This window comes from Elephantulus edwardii, unplaced genomic scaffold, assembly GCF_000299155.1.
Source record: "Elephantulus edwardii isolate Elephantulus edwardi_28Jun2011 unplaced genomic scaffold, EleEdw1.0 scaffold00028, whole genome shotgun sequence".
Lineage (NCBI taxonomy): Eukaryota > Metazoa > Chordata > Mammalia > Macroscelidea > Macroscelididae > Elephantulus > Elephantulus edwardii.
The window spans coordinates 14023306-14043086 of record NW_006399778.1 but is presented as its reverse complement, the minus strand read 5'-3'; the positions used below and the strand labels follow the sequence as shown (position 1 = coordinate 14043086).

Sequence of the window (19781 nt, the reverse complement as noted above, 5' to 3'; positions counted from 1 at the left end):
GAAAACTGGTGTTGAGCAATGGAAACCTCTAGCATGGAGTCTGTTACCACCCAACACCTCCTAAATCCTGGCATAATCCCAGAGCGGTCCACCACACCTGTCTCTAGCCAGTATCACCTCTAGTTAATCCAATGATTCAGCTCAGAATTCTGTCAAGTGAAAACACTGCATTCTCAGTAGACACCCTGGGTTTGGGGAATGATTATACCAAGTAGAGCCACCAAGAAATTTTAAAAGTTCCAATTCCCCTGTACAATGTGCAAACAGGTATCTAAATTCCATCTCTACTACCCAGGTTTTGTTTGTTAACTGTCCTAACATACTTAAGTAAGCAAGTGAAGATGAAATAAACCTTCACCATGACTGCAAAGACTGAAGTTTATCTTTAAAATGTGTGTAGGTGCTTGTGTATACACATAAGAACCATAAAAATAAGCTAGGTATAGGTTATTATTTATTATCACATATAATTTAATTTTAACATTTTAATTTGGCAATTAAAATTATTTCATTTTAATAAATATTAACAATAAAATTATTTCATCTTTGTTGTTGTTATGTGCCGTCGAGTCGTTTCCGACTCATAGCGACCCTATGCACAACAGCCCTAAACCCTGCTCTATCCTGCGCCAACCGTACCGCCTCCGACACACCCATCCCGATTACCCCAGTCACCGAATCAATCCATCTCATAGAGGGTCTTCCCCTCCTGCGCTGTCCCTCCACCCTCCCAAGCATGATGTCCCTCTCCAAGGACCCGTCCCTCCTGGCAACATGTCCAAAGTATGTCAGACGAAGCCCCAGAATCCTTGCCTCCAAGGAGTAGCTTGGTTGAATCCTCTCCAAGATGAATCTGTTTGTTTTCCTGGCAGTCCATGGTACATTCAGTACCCTTCTCCAGCACCACAGCTCAAAAGCATCCACTCTCCTTCTGTCCTCCCTAGTCATTGTCCAACTCTCTGATGCATAACAAGCGATTGCAAAGACCATGGCCTGTATCAGGCGCACCTTATCTTAGAATATTATTTATTACAGAAACTAAGGGCCTCAAAGGAAGGGCTTGTCTAGTACAGGACAGACAGGACAATTAATAAAAGTAATGTAAAACACTAATCAATAATAAAGTGAGAAAATTCTGTCTGTTAAAATATACTCCCCATGACCCTCTATCCTTTCCACCTTCCATTAAAGCATCTATTTTCTCCCCTGCCTATTAAGAGAGGAGGACAGTGCAGTCCAAGATGAAAATGACAATCCATGGGCCCTGCTGATGAGGAGAATCCATTTTTTACAACCCTGAATGCTTGCAGGTAGCAGGCAAGACTCTTAAGTCTAGCGGAAGTCCTAGGTTTAAGTATACAAAAACTCCTGACACAGGAACCCTTCTCCGTAAACCAAGACTTCAGCTCTCTTGTGCATATTTTTGGAGCTAGATTTTTAACTATCTACTACAGTCTTCCTCCCTATACTTTACCAGATTTAAGATTAGCTGCCAGTGACACTGTTCCAACCATCAGAATGACAGTTACTGAATGGCCTCTCCTTGAGAGGCCCAACCAAGCTAACTCTCAGCACTCGTCTGTTTCACGAGCGCCAGGTTTACACCCTCACCACCTCACCTCCCAACAAACGCCAACTTTTGCCCTTCACTGGAGGTTCTTGGTGTTGGTAAGCAGGCATCTGGAGCGATCCTCCCAATTTAATTATTTAAAGCTAATTAGTAAAGGTGATGACTAAGCTGCTAACAAGAAAATGGTAACTCATGAGTCTAGCTCACACTAAGTTTCCTAATTATCAGCTGTGACCAAATCGGCTTTTGCTTAACTGCCCAGGAGAAGTAATAAATTCTAGCCTCTTAATTGAAAGAAAAACAGCTCCTGTGGGTTCAGATTTCACAGCTGCCATTGCAAGTCTGTGCCCCAATAAAGAGCCACTTTTTTGGCTATGGGTACAGGCACAATCTGACTTACCAACAACTTGATATCCTCCAGATCTAACATTTGATCGCGAGCTGCTAATTTGCCAATAATGGTTTGGACTCCTGGGAAATACTGAACAGTTTTACATGTTTGGAATAAAGGCAGGAATGAAGTAGGGCTCTAACAAGAGAAGCTCCCTCTGACTCTCCACAACAAGCTGACCACGGCTGGCTTCCACAGAAGAGCTCCTCCAGGGGATTTAGGAGCCTATGGACTAGCAACACTGGATGCTGAGCTGAGGAGGGGAAATATACCAGAGGTGCTAACTCAGGCACAGGGCTGTCCCATTTGGTTCGTCACTATAATGGGCTAAATTCCTTCCTCTCATTCCCTTGCAGGCCCTTGAACACAGAAATGTTTCTTCTGATGCTAGGCTAAAGGATATCTGGCAGGTTAGTCACAAGGGCAGATTTTTCCAGAAATTAACTAACCCTAAGTCTCACTCAAGTGGCAAGCTGGGAAACCCACTCTTACTCTGCCCCCTCCCCTAGGCAGACACAGCTCAGGGCCACTGTCAGCTACTTGTGGCACCTACAGAGCCCATGCTCAATCAGTGGGGATATAGTTATCTCAAAAAAGGCTGTTCTTTTTGTTTGCAGTTGTTTCTCTCAAGATAACTTCTCATCTGACTCAAATCAGGGAAAATGGAGCTAGATGAAGAAAGGCTCACAGGACAGACAGCAGGGAATGCACCTGAGAAGGGAGAATAGCAGGCTCTTATATAAAAAGAAAATGCCCATCTCTGTCATATGGAAGCTTTCCTAGTTTATCTCAGGAATGACAAGATTCTGAAAAACTAGTTCTCTCTCTTAGTCTCCTGCCAACACAACTCTCATGTAAGGAGTTCTGGTGTAGTACATGTCGGGCTGCTAGCTGAAGGTCAGTCGTTCAAACCCACCAGCTGCTCCACAGGAGAAAGATAAGGCAGTTTCCCAAAAAGACCTCCAGCCTTAGACAGTGGGCGGCCATGAGTCAGAATCAGCTTAATGGCAGCAAGAGGAAGTATCTTTCACAGCAGCATTTTGATGACATACTTCATTTTATTTCACTTTGCTTTACTGAGTTTTGAAGATAAGAGGTTTAAAAAAAAAACCCAAAAACAACAAATCACATTGGAGGTTTGTTACAACCCTGTGTTTAGCAAATCTAACAGCACCATTTTTCCAGTAACACATGTACACTTCATGTCTGTTATTTTGACCACATGCTGCACACTTAATGGAAAACAAAAAAATGGCATTTTTTACTGTGATATTAACTTGACTGCTGGTCTGCAGCCAAACCTACAATATCCCTACGGTATTCCTTTACTGAGTTGAGTGAACATTCCTTCACATAGTACATGTGCACTGCTAGGCAGCTTTTCAATTCAGAACACACACTCCAGGTAGTAGATACTGACCTTGTGGCTCCCCCTGGAGCCACTGCCCGGGCCTGAGAGGTCACCAGCAGTCTCCGCAAGATTTCCACACGTGTGGCTTTCCACTTCTCAGGAGGCAGAATGTGGAGGGCCAGGACTGTGAAATAGTGGGGCCCATCCACTTCAAAGGCACTCTCCACCCACTTCTCCTTGGGCTGCTCTAGAAAGCCTTGGAGGTTCTTCTCCTCTCGAGAAGTAGCTCGGGTTCTAGAATGAAAGAGGGAACAATGAAACCAGAGTAGAAACACAGCATGAGCAGCAAGAGGGAAGCAGGTTTGCTCAATGGCACTGAATGCTAAGGTCACTAAAAATGCCCCTCCCTATCCCAGCCCTGAATCTTCCTAGCCCTTCGGTAATCCATGGGGAACTTCCCCTTCCATTCCTTCTTCACAGCATCTTCCTTGCTCTCCTCGCTTCACTCGCCACCTCACACAATTCCAAACAAGCACTGCTCCTTGAGCACCCGTTTATGTGTCATGCAATGAGCCAGGTACCGTCACGAGCCCTTTCTCAGGTAAAACCTTTGCCATGTTGAATGACTGTGGTTAACTAATTCTACCATGGTATCCAAGACCCAAAAGGGGAAGTGACTTAATCACCAATGACACCCCTCTAGTGAGTGATGGAGCTGAAATCTCCATGAAGTCTTTTTATATTTAAGTTGTGTTTGTTCTACTTCCGCATTTTGATGCCTTTCCTAGTTTTTCTAAATGGTTTTCTTGTGCCCTTCTCTTAATGAAAACAATTTTTTCCAAGCTACACCTGTTTATCTATATTCTTTCTCAAATGCAATGAAAAGTCCCATGAAAAACTGCCATTACCCTCACTCAGTCCTCATGTGAATAAGCTCACCCCCTTCATAAACAACTTGACTGGGGAGGCAGTGTGTGACTGAAAAATATACCTCTATGAAACTTCCAGACCAACTTCTTCACTGACCAACATAATTATTATGTAAATGTCTAGCATTTGAGAAGCACAGTGTCACCTGAAGTCACCATGTCTATTCTTACAGAGAGAGCTAATCATCCTTCCTCAATGTGTCTGCTGTTCTGGGAGAATAGAGGAGTCCACTCTATCCTACAGCAGCCAAGAAGGGGCATGTCTTTGAGAAAACCAAGGGCTCTACCGAAGGCCACAAGCTCACTGGTCACAAGTGCTGGCGCGGGCTGAGGTGGTTTGGGAAAGCAGGAAAGTTTCTGTTGTCAACATTGCCAGGTGTGTGCTATGACAGTATGAATGTTTAGCAGATGATGTAATGCACTCTGAGAGAGATCTGTCCGTGTGTTTTAACAATGAAGCATGAGGTCTTGAGGTTGGCCATTTATCTCATAAGGAAATCAGGAGGGGAAAAAATAATACTGTTAAAGAAGAAAGAAGACAAGAGATAGATTGTCATGCTGCCTAAACTGAGCTGCCTGTGTGTGCCATACACAAGCTGGGGGAAAACCTGTTGGTTCTCTGACCAATCCAATTGTTAACGCTACTGTTAAAAGAGGAGGTGTCTCACAAGTAAGACTACCTCAGTCAAATCTAAGTGTATTAAATCGCTAAAATTGCTTTTGAAATTTAGAGTAGAATTAATAATCACTATTTTCTGCCCTCAAGGGCTGGTGGCACAGGGTTTAAATGACTACAAGCTGAAAGGTCTATGGTTGGAACCTACTAGTGAATCAGTGGACATCTACTTCTGCAATGATTACAACCTTGGAAACCCTTCAGGACAATTCTGTTCTACAGGGTCATTATGAGTTGAAATTGACTCGATGGCAATGACTTTTGGGTTTTTATTCTAGATTGTCCTAAAATGGTATCATTTACCTGTTACCCTAACTATTTTACAATGTACACATGGCTAAAAAGACAAATGTAATTTTTTCTGGCTGTCTTCTATCGCAGTTGACTCTCCCAGATAGTCTTCAATACTCTTTTTCCCTCATGCACTTGTCAGAACCATGACTCACTGGAGAAAACAGGGTAACGCATCCAGTATTCTATTTACAAAATGGACCTTAGTTCCACTGCAGCCTCTTAGCGTGAAATCTTCACCTGTAATGGCTTAGCTCTGACCCAGGGCCTCCCCCAATCCATCCAAGGGAACAGAGTAGAAACATGGATGGTCTAGTTTTTCCCTGCCTGCTCGCCTTGAGCTCAAAATCAGTTCAAGAATGTAGTCTTCAGCTGCCCAAGGTGAGAGATGAGAGTTTAAATGGGAGTCACTCTTCTTGCTTTACTCTGTATGACTCAAAAAAAAGTCATAGGTGGCTGTCCCTCTCTTGGTAAGTCTGCCTTGGGTCACATTTTTGCTCTGGCACTAGCCAGAAAGGATACAGAATTTCTGGGAAATCTTGTGGACAGAGGGGTGGAGTGTGGGTCAGCTGCAATGCTGCCCTCTAGGTACTGACGTGTTCAGGACGTAAAGCACAGTGTGAATGATGTACGGGATCAGGTGGATGTTGCTCTCCCGGCCACCCCCACCAGTGTCCGCACTGAAGGATTGCTCCATGGCAAAGCGCAAGAACAGTAACTTGATGTCATGGATGTTGAGCTGGTACGTGGGTTCCCGCTGGCCTGTACATTCCTGGAGGTAAGTGTTGTGTCTAGGACAAAGCAAAACAAATATTAAGATGGAAAAAATGGAACTGATTCCTTGGGGGAGACATTATTTGGAGAACAGGGTCCCACTCTGTCCTGATTTATGCAAACCCAAATGAAAGGGTATCAGAATAAAAGACAGAGTGATGGCACTGAGAGGAAGGCAACCGCAGAGGGCATGATAGCCCCAAGTTTGTTTTGTTTTTAGCCCCAAGTTTTTATGAGAGAACCTACTTCGGAGGGAAGCCCATTTCATGATGGACATACTATAATGTCATCTGAAAGATAATTCTCATAATTTTGGAAAAAGAAATGTAGAATGAATCCATTCTGGCTGATGCAGTGATCCATTCCTAAGAATCATCTCTTTGACCTTCAAAAAGGTTATTTTATGTCACTATATCTTACCATCTATGTGAACCACGACTCTTACTATCTGTGCCTTATCTCTTCATCCATAGGAAAAAAGCATATAGTAAGCATTCAAACAGGTTGCCTATTACCATCATTGTTATTATTGTCAGATAGTTGTTTTATGATATATTACTTTTCATCCTTGAGTTAAGTAGAAGTTGGGGCAAGAAACCACCATGCAGGGATATCAGCAAGGGATGAGGACTTCATATAGTCTGAAATTACTCTAACCTATATCTTTAGGACCGGGTAGGCCTTAAAAAAGATTCCATGCCACAAAGTCATTCTCATTATTTTAACCTCAGAGCCATATATTGCAGAAGAGAACTCTGGGAAATTCTGGTCCAAAGGACCAAGTCAGAGATGCCGTGTCTTACTTCACAAGGTCAAAGGAGAAGAAATAATGAATACCCTGAAATTTTATGTGACATACTAGAAGCTGAGGTACTGACTTTTCTCAGTCTGTGAAGAGACCTCATCAGGCCATCATTCTGCAAGTCTCCATCCCCCCTGCTGAGCCCGTATCTGCTCTGACAGCGCCCCAGTCCGCAAACAGACATAAACTCCGGTTGCAGGTGACAGGAAATGGCTTTACCATGTGCTGGATTGATGGTTGGTCTTTCCTCACCTCCTGAGAATCCGTTATTTTACCATGCAAAATGCATAACACTCACCTTGCCAAACAAGTGGCAAAAGCTGATTCAGGGACATGGGGCCCCCAGACTGGAAGAAGCCCATTGCACTTAGTGTTAGCATTCTGAAGGGCGGCACTTTCCCACTCTTCCCTGCCTCGAGCCAACCTGGATTGGGAGGAACGCAAAGACAAGTGACTGCTGGAATTAATTTGGCAACTAGGCACCTGGATGAGAGGGGGTGGAGAGCAAACACTAAGGAGGTAAGTTAGTCCTTGCTCTTGACCCCACAGAGAATATTAACCATTCTTAAGCTGGCAAATACTGGATTCACAAAGTCAAGCAAACAAGATCTCTTTCAACAGCAGTGTGCCAAAAGCTACAGCATATTTTCTTAGCCAAAAGGCAGGAGTATTTCTTGTGATTATGTGAGTTAGGGCAGATACAGAGACTAAGGAACAGATTTAAAGCCCCAACGCAGGACATCTACTTCCCAACTCCAGTACCTTGGACAAGCTGCCCACCCTTCTGAAGTAACCAGAGTCTAGTCTTCTGCTTGGTAAGGCTGGCATGAGCTGAAGCATGTAAGAGGAGGAAGGGAAGCGTGGGTGAGCAGAGCCTACCTGACAGCAGCTAGGTGGCAATCATAGTGCACAATGTTGAAATGGGACACAGTGCTATAGCCCTGCTGTTTCCGGGGCTTATTCTCCAGCTCCTCCAAGGCGACTCGCTTAGTGAAGGTGTAAATACCCAGGACCTTCGTGGGCTGCCAAAACAATGACATAAAAAGGAAAAAAGATGAGGGAAAAGTCTGACAGGCTTCAGGAGGAGGGGATACAGACGAGAAGAAAATGTCTACCTTCCTAGATAGAAAGTTGAAATTTTTTTGTTTCCACTAGGAATGTACACAGGAGTATGAGCACTGCTCCCACACCTAGTCTACTGGCTGAGACCTGGGTTAGGCACAGCTCTGGGGAAAAACAGAGTGTGGGGAGAAAGCAGAAAAGAAACAGATGACAGGCAGATGAAGAAACTGAAATGTTAGCCTAAACTATCTTCTTTTTTGCTGAAAATGTAGAAGAAAGTGTCTTCCTGATATGTTACTTGCTTTGTCAACTTGTCAGAGAGCTCCCAGGAGCTCGAGTTCCCGGGCTTGTGACCAAGGAAACTGCCCCTTTACTAGCTTGGGTGCTAAGTAGTAAATTCATGCTGAAGAGGAAGAGGGGCTGCCTTCTTAACTTTTGAGTGAGCACACAGTTCACATCTGTTGTGTTCCCTTCGGCTATAATCTAGTTTGATAAAGCCTAAAAAGGTACTTGTCTTCTTCCAGTGATACTGAATGGAACCAGTCTAATGCCAGAGAGGCTTGGGATTAAATCCTGGCTTTGCCATGAGATTTTTTATTTTTTTTTTTCTCTCATCCATAAACTGGGGCTTATTACAGTTTTGAAGATAAAAAATATTCAGTTTACATAAAGTTATGAGCATGGGACCCAGCACACTGAAGGGCTCGTTTAAGTGGTAAATGACAACAAGATGATGATAAAGAAGACTACTGTTCAGATAACACTGCCTTCCTGCTTTTCACTGATCTCAAGCACAGCTACTACGACACAAACTTCGACGCTGGCTGAAATGCACACAAGGAGCCAGGCTGAGGCAGCTGGCACAAGTCCTCAGAACCAACTCTCCACCCGGTAGCCATACCTGGAACTTGTAGCCCTCCCGGCAGATGCAGCACGTGAGTCCGGGCTCCTCAATCAGCTCTTCCATCTGCTTCAGCAGCGCCGTCTTGGTCACAACCTGGCCCTTTTCGTTGGTCTATAGAAGAAACCCAGTTGGCATGTCAAGATGGGATTTCCACCACCCTCCCACCTCACTAAGGGTTGCTCAGGCACAGGGCTGGCCTTCGCCACACACTAAAAAGACTGATATACTGGAAGGAGACCTCTCTAGTTGGTTTCTAAGGAGGGCAAAGTGTTTGCATTCCAAGCCCCGGATTCTTCTGATGCGTTCATCTTCCTGCAAATATCACTGCAGGAGAGGAAACCATGAAGCTAGAAGCCCAGTTCATCACCACTTGCCATTAGGCAAGCCCTCCTTCTTTGTGCCAGCAATACCAAGCTTGGGCTGCCGAAAGCTATTGCAGTGGGATTCGTTTACCGTTCTTATGGGAGTTTAGAACTGCTGACACACAAATGTGCTGGTCTGGAGAAGGTTGTTTTAAGACAACCATTTCCTCCAAGATGAGACAAAAGAGCACAGACACAGGTTCAAAATCCTGTCAACTACTTACTAGTTACATGCCTTGACCTATTTGCCTCTCTTAGCTTAATTCACCTGGAAAATGGGAAAAATCGTATCAACCTTTTAAAGCCACTGAAGGGATTAAACAGTACAAGCAAGGGGCATAGTGTCTAGCATACAGGAAATCCTCAGTAAGTAAGTTTCTTGCCATTCTTAATGTAAAGTTAATACATGAACTTAAATCACTCACCCTCTAAATCTCATCTATACACCAAAACAATGGAGAGACCCTAATGGTACAAAGAGTTAACATACTTGGTTGCTAAGTGCAAGTACCAAGAAGTGACGCAGAACAAAGGTCTAACAAGCTGATCTGAAAAATCAACCAGTAAAAAAGCACAGTTATACTGACACATACGGGGTTGCCATGACCTGAAATCATTTTCCAGCAACTGGCTCATGATGCTGGGAAGCTAAGGAAGGTAAAGTGTCTGGCCCAGTGCCAAGCACACCTGCTATACTCCTCCTCTGTACAGCCTTCCCGTTCACCATCCTGAAGCACAATCAACTGCACCATGGCCACCTCTTCATCAGTGGTAAATGAACAAAAGGAGACAAGGTGGTTTTGGTTTTACCGTCATGCCCAAGGTGCCCAGAGCCTTCTGCCTCATCGCCATGGCCATGCGCTTCTTCTCGGCCCGGGTCTCCCTGCGGGCTGCATCAATCTTCTTGTTTACATCAGGGTGTTCCCGCAATGCCTCCAGCAGGTTCTCAGCCAGGGTCCCAATGCCCTCGTCACTAGATACCTGCTCCAGCTTGTGCAGGTTTGTGATGGAGTCAGTTCCAATTAGAACCTGCCAACAAGAGACCAGTGGGATGTATGCCTCCAAGTATATGGATTAGCATTCTTCCCAGGAACTGAAAGGTGTAGCAATATCAACCAAATGTCATCATGTCATCTGCTCAGTTTCAATCAGATCCTTTGATTCTACACTTTGATAGAAACACACAAATGGAAGAGGCTTTGGCTCTGCCACTGGTCACTGACTAAGGACAATGCTCTTTAGCATCTGAATCCCCATCTATACTTGAGAGATGATGGGAGGGTTGCTGTGATGATAAAAACACATAAAGCATCTGGCACAGGCAAGTGACCAGGTGCAGAAGAGACCTGGGAGAAGTAATATATGATGAGGTCTGAACAGAGAAAGGAGTACAGACCGGCAGACTCTGGTTAATAAGAGGCTGTCCCAAGTCCTTCCTCTCGGAGCCTCTAAGCCCATTATATCCGAGAGCACAGGAATTTTCTCAACTTACAAGGTGCAATTGCCCCAAGCTGAAGGTGGGACTAGAAAAAGATTTATTTAGAAAGTTATCAATAAAGAACATTGTACTTGAGGTTGAAAATCACAATGCTTCCCAAATGTGGATGGAAAAAGATCACAATGTTTAAGGGAGGTGTAGTTTGAAAAGCTCTCTAGGTGAGCTCAATAAGAAATAAACAGAGGAACGCATTTGAATCTCCACATCCTCCATCACAAGGTAATGGAAGGCAACTGCTACATATGTGATATTAAACTGAAAATAACAAAGCTCAGCAGTCAACTTGGATCACTCATTAGCTCATAAATCTTTCTCACAGGACATTATACTCCCAATTTGCTCCTCAGCAGAATGACACGTTGTATCTTGCCCCTAAACACAGAATCTATATTCCATCACCTCACAGGCTTGCAAAAGCTGGACAATAAAAAAGGCGTTTCAGCCTAGCAGGGAGAGATGAGGAATGAGTAGCAGAAGAGAACAGGTGGGCATCCCTCAGAACAAAGTCCTCAGTTGACTGGGGCAGAGCAGAAAATGGTGCAGATGTAATTACAAATAGGGACTGAGGACAGAAATCAAAACTGCTTTATACTCGTCTTCTCAACTGCAGTTCAATTGTTGGTCAGCCGACCTAACTTAAAAACTGACAGAAGGAGGAAGCAACTAACTACAACTTACTTCTCATTGTTTACAGACAAATGAACTAGATGAGCCCTGTGATTCCCTATACTCTAGGAGTCTGCTATATTAAGGTTAGTCACATCTGAAGACTTACCCAGGTCACACATCCACTCAAGTCAGTGGGAGCTGAGAATAGGGCATGTGGTTCCTTCTCACCTCCTAAGGGTTCCCTATAGGCATGCTGACTCCTTACCTGGGTGGCAGGGTGTTGCATGGCCAGCCCTCGAAGAAGCCGCAAGATAAATGGCAGGGCTGGGCGAGACAAAAACTTTTTCCAGATGTCAGCATCCAAACTGCAAAGCAAAGGAAGGGTTTTTCAGCAGACCAGGGAAACAAAGGCTACCTGGAAATCATTTTTCCCTGTTTGGGGTCAAACTACTTGTTTAAACAAGGCTCTCTGAGAGTCCCTAAGAAATCACAGAAGGACCACCAAGACAAGAAACCTAGGTAGAAGCCTAGGTAGAAATACGGAGTCTAACAACAAACCAAAAAGATACTCTTTCCCATATCCCAGAAGGACTCTTGCAGTAGTTGTGTGGTTGGAGGATGGGGAATATGTGCAATGTTATGACAAGGGAAAAGGAAACCGGAGGGGGAAAAGCAGTCGCTCTAAGGGAGGGTCCTTACTTCTTGGCACTGGGGATATGCTTTTTCATATAGTCAAGGGCATTTTGGGTAATTCCCTTCTGGAGAATCAGATCCTTCAGCTGATGTCCATTGCTGTTGTTCTTGATGCCTGCTGCTATTTTACAGAAGCAATCAAGGAAGACTTTATCATCACCACTGTGATCTTCATCATACCTGGGGGGAAAGTGCAAAAAAGAGTCAGAAGGTATGAAAATAGCTAATCTCATCAATCTGATAGTTAACAATCTTCAATAGCCCATAGACCAAGTTCAAACTCTTTAAAGATGATATAAAAAGATCTCTGGCTCCTACTACTATCCCTTTCCTCTTTCTTACCAGTTAGGGTACCAAACTCACAATGTTCTCTTGCACTTTCAGGCTTCTGCACATGCCATGCCCCTATCTGAGCTTATCTCCTTCTCTCATAGCCAACTGCTCCCCATCGAGGCTGACCCTCTTAACAGATTGGAACTAGAACATAGTAAGTTTATTTTTTAAAAATCTAATAGAAATTCAAGTGATTCTTCCTTAGTCTCACAAACTAGTTCATGGAGACTCTCATAAGTTCACTGAATCCTAGCCACATACTTATCAAAGTTGCAGTATGGCTTGAATCGCTCCACCAGGATCTGCATTTTCTCCACCTCTCCAAAGGACAAGTACGGGATAATTCGGAGCAGGCCCTGGAGCACGCTAGGGTTGAAACGAACAAAGGTGCTGTTGATTTGGTCCAGGAGCATCACAAGCTGATCTTTGTCACCTGTCAGGAGTAGGTTGCTCTGCAACAGAAAATAGGAAGACCATTAATGAGGTCAGGACTTTCCTGCACCCAACTCCTCTGGCTCCTAAAGGTTATCCACTAACATCAGAGACATTAAAAATAGCCCAAGAAGAATTATGTCTTAATATTTCATAGAAAATAAACAGTGTGTGTTCCACTAGAAAAATCATTAAGCTCCTGTGATGTTGCTGTGTACTGTTGAGTCAGAACCAACCCATAGCTAACCTTCTAGCAGGCTGTCAGCAGCAGTAATCACATAGGAGGAGACTGCCCATCCTTCTTCCACAGAGCAGCTGGTGGCCTCGAACCACGTACCTCTGGGATTGCAGCACAACTTCTTGAAACGAGGCCACCAGAACTCCCTGTGCTAGCTCTGTTAATATTCTCAGGGAATCAAAGCATATCAATACAATTCCTTCCCTAAGAGAGAAGACCAACTAACATTCATTTCGCCTTACCTCTAGTCAGGAACACATTAGCACCTCCCAAAAGAATGAGGGAAGGCTAAGGTGGAAAGAAACTGAACTGGCAATTGGGTTTGCGACCAGATTCTGTCAGTAATCAACTATGTAATATTGGGCAGATACCTTCATTTCCCTAGGCTTGGGAGTCTCCCCAGTTATGAAATGAGGAGTTGGACTAAAGCTCCCCTCAGCTAGAACATGCCAGAATTCCATTAATGAGCTTCTCTGAGTGAAAGAGAATCTTTAGCAACTTTGTTTCTCCTGAATCCAAAGATTTCAGGCTTCAACAGAATGATGTCACCATTAGTTGAGCCATTAACTATGTGTACAGCAGTCTGATCATTTCAGTTGCACTAAACTAGACACAAACAAGCTTGGTGCTGGCAATGAGTCTGTCCATTCTCAGTGTTTCCAGGAAGATAAAGTGGGTCCCTACTCACCTTGTCTTCACTCAGGGGCTCAGCATTGGACTCATCCAGGATGATCTCCATGATGCTAAGCACTTGCTCAGCCACAGCTGCACCACCACTATCCTTGCTCTCTTGTTCAGCTACCAGCGCCTGTGGAAGGAAAACCAATCACTGGAGATAAAACCACAGCCTCTCCCTGCTGACAGGACAAAGCCTCACATGGTCTCAATTCCCAGAGACTTTTTTCAGTCTGTGTGTGTACATATGTACTTTTCTATTGGCATGCAATCTAGGCAGTTTTAGGGACTATCTTTTCTCTGGAATTAAGGAAACGGACCAGTAAGCTCATTGATTCAGTGACTGGGGTAATCAGATGGGTATGTCAGAAGCAGTGCGACTGGCACAGGATAGAGCAGGGTTTAGGGCTATTGTACATAGATAGGGTCGCTATGAGTCGCAAGCAACTCGACGGCACATAACAACAACAACAAGCTCAAAAATATGTTATGGAAGCAGCCTAGATGTGGGCCAGCCAGAGAAGGGACAGCCTGAATGATTTACAACTCTGCATCAGTCAGCTTAGGCAAATGAAGAGGCCACAAACTGATTTTATCTAAACCCAGAGTTTAGCATTCTCTCCCCAATAGCTCATTATCATTTGCAGCCCACATTCTTTACCAAGTTTAGCGTCCCCAGCATCACATTCAAAGTGTTCATTTCCAACTTGACCAGCTGTTGCCTGTTGACTTTCACCTTCACGCAGTAACTGAATAATTTCAGCAGCACCTGACAAAAAAAAGTTAGTCAAAACCCCCCCCTAAAAAAAAACACCTGAAAGCGTAAGAAGTGGGGACAAGCAAGAAAGAGTGTAGTAAGGGTCATCAGTAGATGCTGCCCCTGAAATGTGCAGAAAACAAGGGTAAGGTGTCCTTTGAGGGTATGGGTGGGATATCACATTAGGTTGACCTTTGAGTAATGGTCTGCAGAGGTAGTTCTCACAGCCTAAGTATGCTTCTAATTACTTCTAACAGCAGTGACACCAACCCCTAGTGGAATGGGTTGGGGGAATCCCAGGCCTAACACACAGAATTAAAGTACACAATCTGTGAGAGATCACTGTATGGGCCCTTTAAAGGGCTCCACAGTATGATGATATATTCATGGTAGATTCCAGTCCCAGTCAACACTGTGTGAGCCAAGTAAGTCACTTAAGATATGGCAGAATATTTGTTCTCCTATCTCCTAGGCATAACATGATGGTGAAATATTTGTGATGCCTTAGAAATCCCCTAATCCTTTCTGATTTCTAATTAATTACATTATTTTTTCAAATAAAATTTTACAATATGAGATTAGAAGAGTCATATTACTATATTCATTTTAAAAGTAAAAATTAAAAGAGAAACAACAAAACTTTGCATAAGTGTAGTTATTTGTGAAGAAGACTTTGGCTCCTCAGATGTCTAAACAGCTGTCAGAAGGCCTTTATCGCACCAGGTTTGTTCTGTTGATGTTTCCCCTTTGTGATGGAGCCGGGGATGGCAGAGGTAGAGGAGGTCAAGGCCTGATCCGTCATGAGCCAGCACTGCCCATGACACTATGCTGCCCTCTAGGGTTATATGACACAATCGTCACTAATTTCTTTCCCCTCATTGCTGCAGCCCACTCACTGTTAGAAGATGGCGCCCTTGCTTGAAATCCTTGATCCCTGCCAGTCTGTTAAGCATGCACTCCAGGCCTCCACACTGGGCCATCACACCAGCCATCTTATATACTTCTTCTTCATCTTCTTCTTCATCTGGAATGGAGGGGACAGAGCAGATATGAAAGGGAATGTGAGGAGAGATAAAAAATAGAGAGCCCTCTTGCAAGCTGACAGTTATTTTCCTCTAGGTAGTTAATAAAAAAGGTTAAGTCTGGTATTAAACTGCACTATATTTCACTCTAAGTAAGCACTTTTTTTCTAAAAGTTCAAGTTGATTAAAATGAAATAATCTACTCAAATATGTGAAAATACAATTACACTGCTACCAGTGGAGAGGAAACAAAATAACCAAGATAAAACTTAATCAGAACTAAAGTCTGTTGCTACCGCTTTTTTGGTTTTCCCTATAGTTGACTATTTTCCAATCTACAGGGTCTCAGCTATGCCAGAGATGGCTGATGGCTGTGAACATCCTTAAGTCCCATGACTCAACTACATTCTGGTTCTAAACCTCAACAAAGAAGCACTGTCTTTGAAAAGGGCCATACCTGTGGTGGAGTCTAAAGACTCAATGAACTCCTCTGTGGCATCACCCAGTAGTCCCCGCATACGATAAACAATCCTCATAGGCTCTCCCTGAGTAGAGAAAAGTATGTGTATCTAAACAAACAAAACTCATGCTGTCACTGAGTCAATTCTGACTCACAGTGACCCTACATGACAAAGTATAACTGCCCATGGAGTTTCAAAGGCTGTAAATCTTCAGAGAAACAGATGGCCATGTATTTCTCCAATGGAGCAGATGGCAGGTTCAAACCCTCACCTTTTTGATTGGCAGGAGAATACTTAGCCACTGTTCCATCAGGGCTCCTGACTTGTCTAGGTTCCAAGAAAAATGCGAAGGACTAGACACTTGCTCTTGTTTAGTGCCTCAGTAACAAGAAAAACTAAATTTTGTGCAGTCTTAACCAGTACATTTCTTAGACTCTATATGCACTGTCATAAACTTATGGAAATGAAAGCTACTTATTTCAGGTCTACTACAGGTTCAGAAACCTCCTAGTGGGTCAGCTATGAATTGGTTCCCACCCAATGATTTTTTTTTTACTACAGTCCAGGCATTGTGTAAACTGCCTAACAAAGACAGAGCACATTTATACACTATAATATTATGTAATAATTACAGTTTATTGAGCGTATTACTCTATACTAGGTCCTATGCTAACGAAGTATTTTCCATTACCCTGCTTTTAAAATGGGTTAAGCAGCTTGTTTGATGTTATATAGTAACAAGCCTGAGTCCTCCCCGAAGTCTGTGCCTCCTTCTCAGGAGCAGAGCCTCTCTGCTAACTCATAAAGAGCAAAACCCAAAGAATCAGGATAAATGAGGTCAATTAGATCAAAGAACTTTGTCTCAAGTTGCAGGAATCAAATACCAAGAAAAGCAATATTTTGCCTGTGGAGGTTCTAAGGTCTTCATATAACATAAAAGGATTTCATCCAAATTTCTTTAAGCTAAAACTTAAAACCTCTCTAGAATTAAAACTGAGCCTTTAGTAAATTGGAAGATTATAGCACTTTAGTAAATGGGAAGAGTAAGTGAGTTCACCATGTGCCAGACCTTAAGTTAGATACTTTAGCACTTATCTTAGTCTTCTCATTGTAGAGATGAGAAATGGGGACTCAAAGTCACATGAGATGAAATTAAATGGAAGAAGAGGTATCATACTAATACAAACTGCCTGCCTCCAAGCCCAGGAATTTTGTAAGATAGAACCCTGAAGGAAGAGAATCTGTCAGAATGATCAGTTCTAGAAGTGTTTCCAGGCTTGAAAGCCCAGTGGGAAATTCTCAAGAGAAAAAACAGTGGTTTTATACCATGGACACAGAAAAAAGAAAAGGTAACTAATGAGACTGTTTATCAGGAAGGGAGTGATAAAGTAAATGGCAGTCAAGATCTAGCTTAAAATTTACTACAAACTCTGGGCTTTATCAAAAGGAACCCTTCAGTGGACAAAGCTAATGTTGAGGGAAGGCTGCTTGCTTCTCAAACTCGGCTTTTTCTGGTTCATTACAGGAGATGCCTGTGAAGAGTCTTTAGTTTCAAAACCAAAATTTATTATAATGGTGCCCATAGAAATGTCTCATTTTTCTATATGCATCAGGAATTAAATCTGTTTCATTATAAACCAGTATAAAATAAAGAAAAAAGAAACAAAATCTGTTTCATTATGTTTGAGACTGTAATACCAGTGGTGGGCAAGATATAATGGATATGACAGTCTTCTGCTTCTCCTTCTGTCAAAGAGCTACAGCCACCCAAACAGCAACAACAAACCAACAATAAACAGTGATCAGGATTCCAACATAGTGAGAGGATAGAAAAGAGGAAAGCAAAAACACTTAACTAATTAAAGACTAGAACGTAGAAGCAGCACACTAACAATTTAGTTCCATATACTCTACAGAAATATCTGAGATTAAGTAAAGTTTCTGATGCTATGTTAGTACAGCAGTTGTTTGCTATGATTATTGATGCATTTACTAAAGGTACCCCCTGCCCAGGAGTAAGTAGCAAGACAAAGGATTAAGAATAGAAGAGAAAAATGGAAGGGAAGGAAAGGAGACCGGACAAGCAAGGAAGGAACATTGAGACTAAGAAAAGAGAGGGGAAGGTAAAGTGGAATATCAGGAAGGAGAGTCTCCTAAGAGGAGAAATACTATGGAGGTGAACAAAAAGACACAATGCTACTTTACTTTCTTCATTTTCCCTTTTCCATTCTCAAAGCAACTGTTTGCTTGAGTCTTAATTCTCCAACTAATAAAATTAAAACTACTTATGGACACAGCTGCTGGAGAAAAGTATTACATGAACAGACCCAGAAACAGATGAGAATTAATCTGTGGAGAGGAGCCAATAACAAAAGAGTATTAGACAGGAAGTATGCCCCCATCTCAATCCTCTCTCAAACACTGCCTGACCTCGGTCTCTGGGCCTGGGTAGCAGAGCCTGTGCTACACACAGATAGGAACTGCTCATCCTCTCCAGAAGCTGTTCACCTTCACTCATCAGATTCCTCAAAAGAAGAACAAGATTTTCTCCACACCAACCACCAACAGGAAGTAAAGCTCTTAAGTGCTGAGGCAAGCTGGGAAAGTGATGATTAACAACTGCCTGTCCTGGACAGGTCTACGTAAGTCGGAAAAGTGAAACCACATCTCCAAGCAAGAAAACAAGCACATACCTCATTCGTGGTACACCAGACCTTCTTGTAAACCTCAGCCACAGGAAGGTCCAAGCTAATGATTTTATTATTCACTAGAAGCTGAACAGAAAAGGTTGTTATTTCAAAAACATAACTGAAAGGCAATAAATGTCAAGACTAGCACTTTATATCAATGGTGACAATTTTTGTGTCATAAACTTCTATATGGACTGATTCTCCTCTAGAAAAATGAACATATGCACAACATACAGAACTGTGTTTACAGTGTCAGTGGTTACAAACATTCTTAGCCCAAACAATGGTCTCCAGTTTACAGACCTCTGCTAAGAATCTTCTTCTATCTTGGGTTCACTTCAAACTCAGCAGCAGAAAAAGCAATTTTCTATATTTCACTCAATATGCTTTTCACAGTGTACATAATGCTTGACCCATGAGGTCCTATGCCAAAAAAATATCAGACACAGGGCCAGAAAGCCACACAATGATTAAAGTCAGTATTTAAGGAGCCAGATTAAGCTAGAATCACTCAAACTGTAGCAATAATAAAAACTTACCATCACTCTTTTTTTACCACAAAAAATTACTAGCTATTTGCTTATTCATGCCAGGCATGAATAAGAACTCGTTCTAAGTAATTAACCTAAAAACCAGGTGAAGTCACAGATGGGCATCATTAGACCCAATTTAAAGATGAAAAAACTTCTCCGAACCAGGATCTGATCCCAGTCCATACGCTTAATCATGGGGCAGAACTATACTAGGTTTGTTACCTCCATCCCACTGTCATCTTCCAAAAGTGCCACCAAGTCACAGTCCTGGCAAATCTTATTCTTTATGTCCCTCATCAGTGGCCCAATGCCTGGTTCATTGCTGCTGTATGGGTTCCCAGGCATCCTGCCCTGTAAGAAGTCTTCTTGTTGAGGATCCTTCTCCAAGGTCACAAAAAACTCAGTGACTTCATTTTCCTCCTAAAGGACACAGAGAAAGAGTCATCAGAAGGTTGGTATGATGATATATGGTAGAGAGATGGCGTAAGTCTTTTCATTTATAACATGCTGCCTTGTCTAATAGACACTCTAAAGGAGAAATACTACACTAATCAACCATTTATACACCTTTAAAGCTCAGAGTTGAAGCAATTCAAATATCCACATATAATTTAAGTAGTTTTAATATCAAGTATCTCAATAAGGGATTTATCTTTCACTGCTTCACAAACTGCTGTCTGTCAGATACTCCTCTAAATCTGAACATTCAGATTAAGACAGACTAGGAA

The 19781-nt window shown here is 42.8% G+C and overlaps 1 protein-coding gene across 1 annotated transcript in view; it reads right to left on the bottom strand.

Moving 5' to 3' along the window:
- UBR4 (ubiquitin protein ligase E3 component n-recognin 4) overlaps positions 1-19781 on the bottom strand; it is a 155047-nt gene that overhangs the window by 5217 nt on the left and 130049 nt on the right. The window contains exons 89-103 of the mRNA XM_006883594.1: positions 19276-19473; positions 18524-18604; positions 15827-15914; positions 15244-15371; positions 14252-14359; positions 13604-13723; positions 12507-12697; positions 11919-12092; positions 11485-11584; positions 9923-10141; positions 8748-8861; positions 7664-7806; positions 7083-7208; positions 5805-5999; positions 3382-3606 (exon numbers count right to left, since the gene is read on the bottom strand). Of these exons, the coding sequence (XP_006883656.1) occupies positions 3382-3606; positions 5805-5999; positions 7083-7208; positions 7664-7806; positions 8748-8861; positions 9923-10141; positions 11485-11584; positions 11919-12092; positions 12507-12697; positions 13604-13723; positions 14252-14359; positions 15244-15371; positions 15827-15914; positions 18524-18604; positions 19276-19473 (2210 nt within the window). The remainder of the gene's footprint in view (positions 1-3381; positions 3607-5804; positions 6000-7082; positions 7209-7663; positions 7807-8747; positions 8862-9922; positions 10142-11484; positions 11585-11918; positions 12093-12506; positions 12698-13603; positions 13724-14251; positions 14360-15243; positions 15372-15826; positions 15915-18523; positions 18605-19275; positions 19474-19781) is intronic.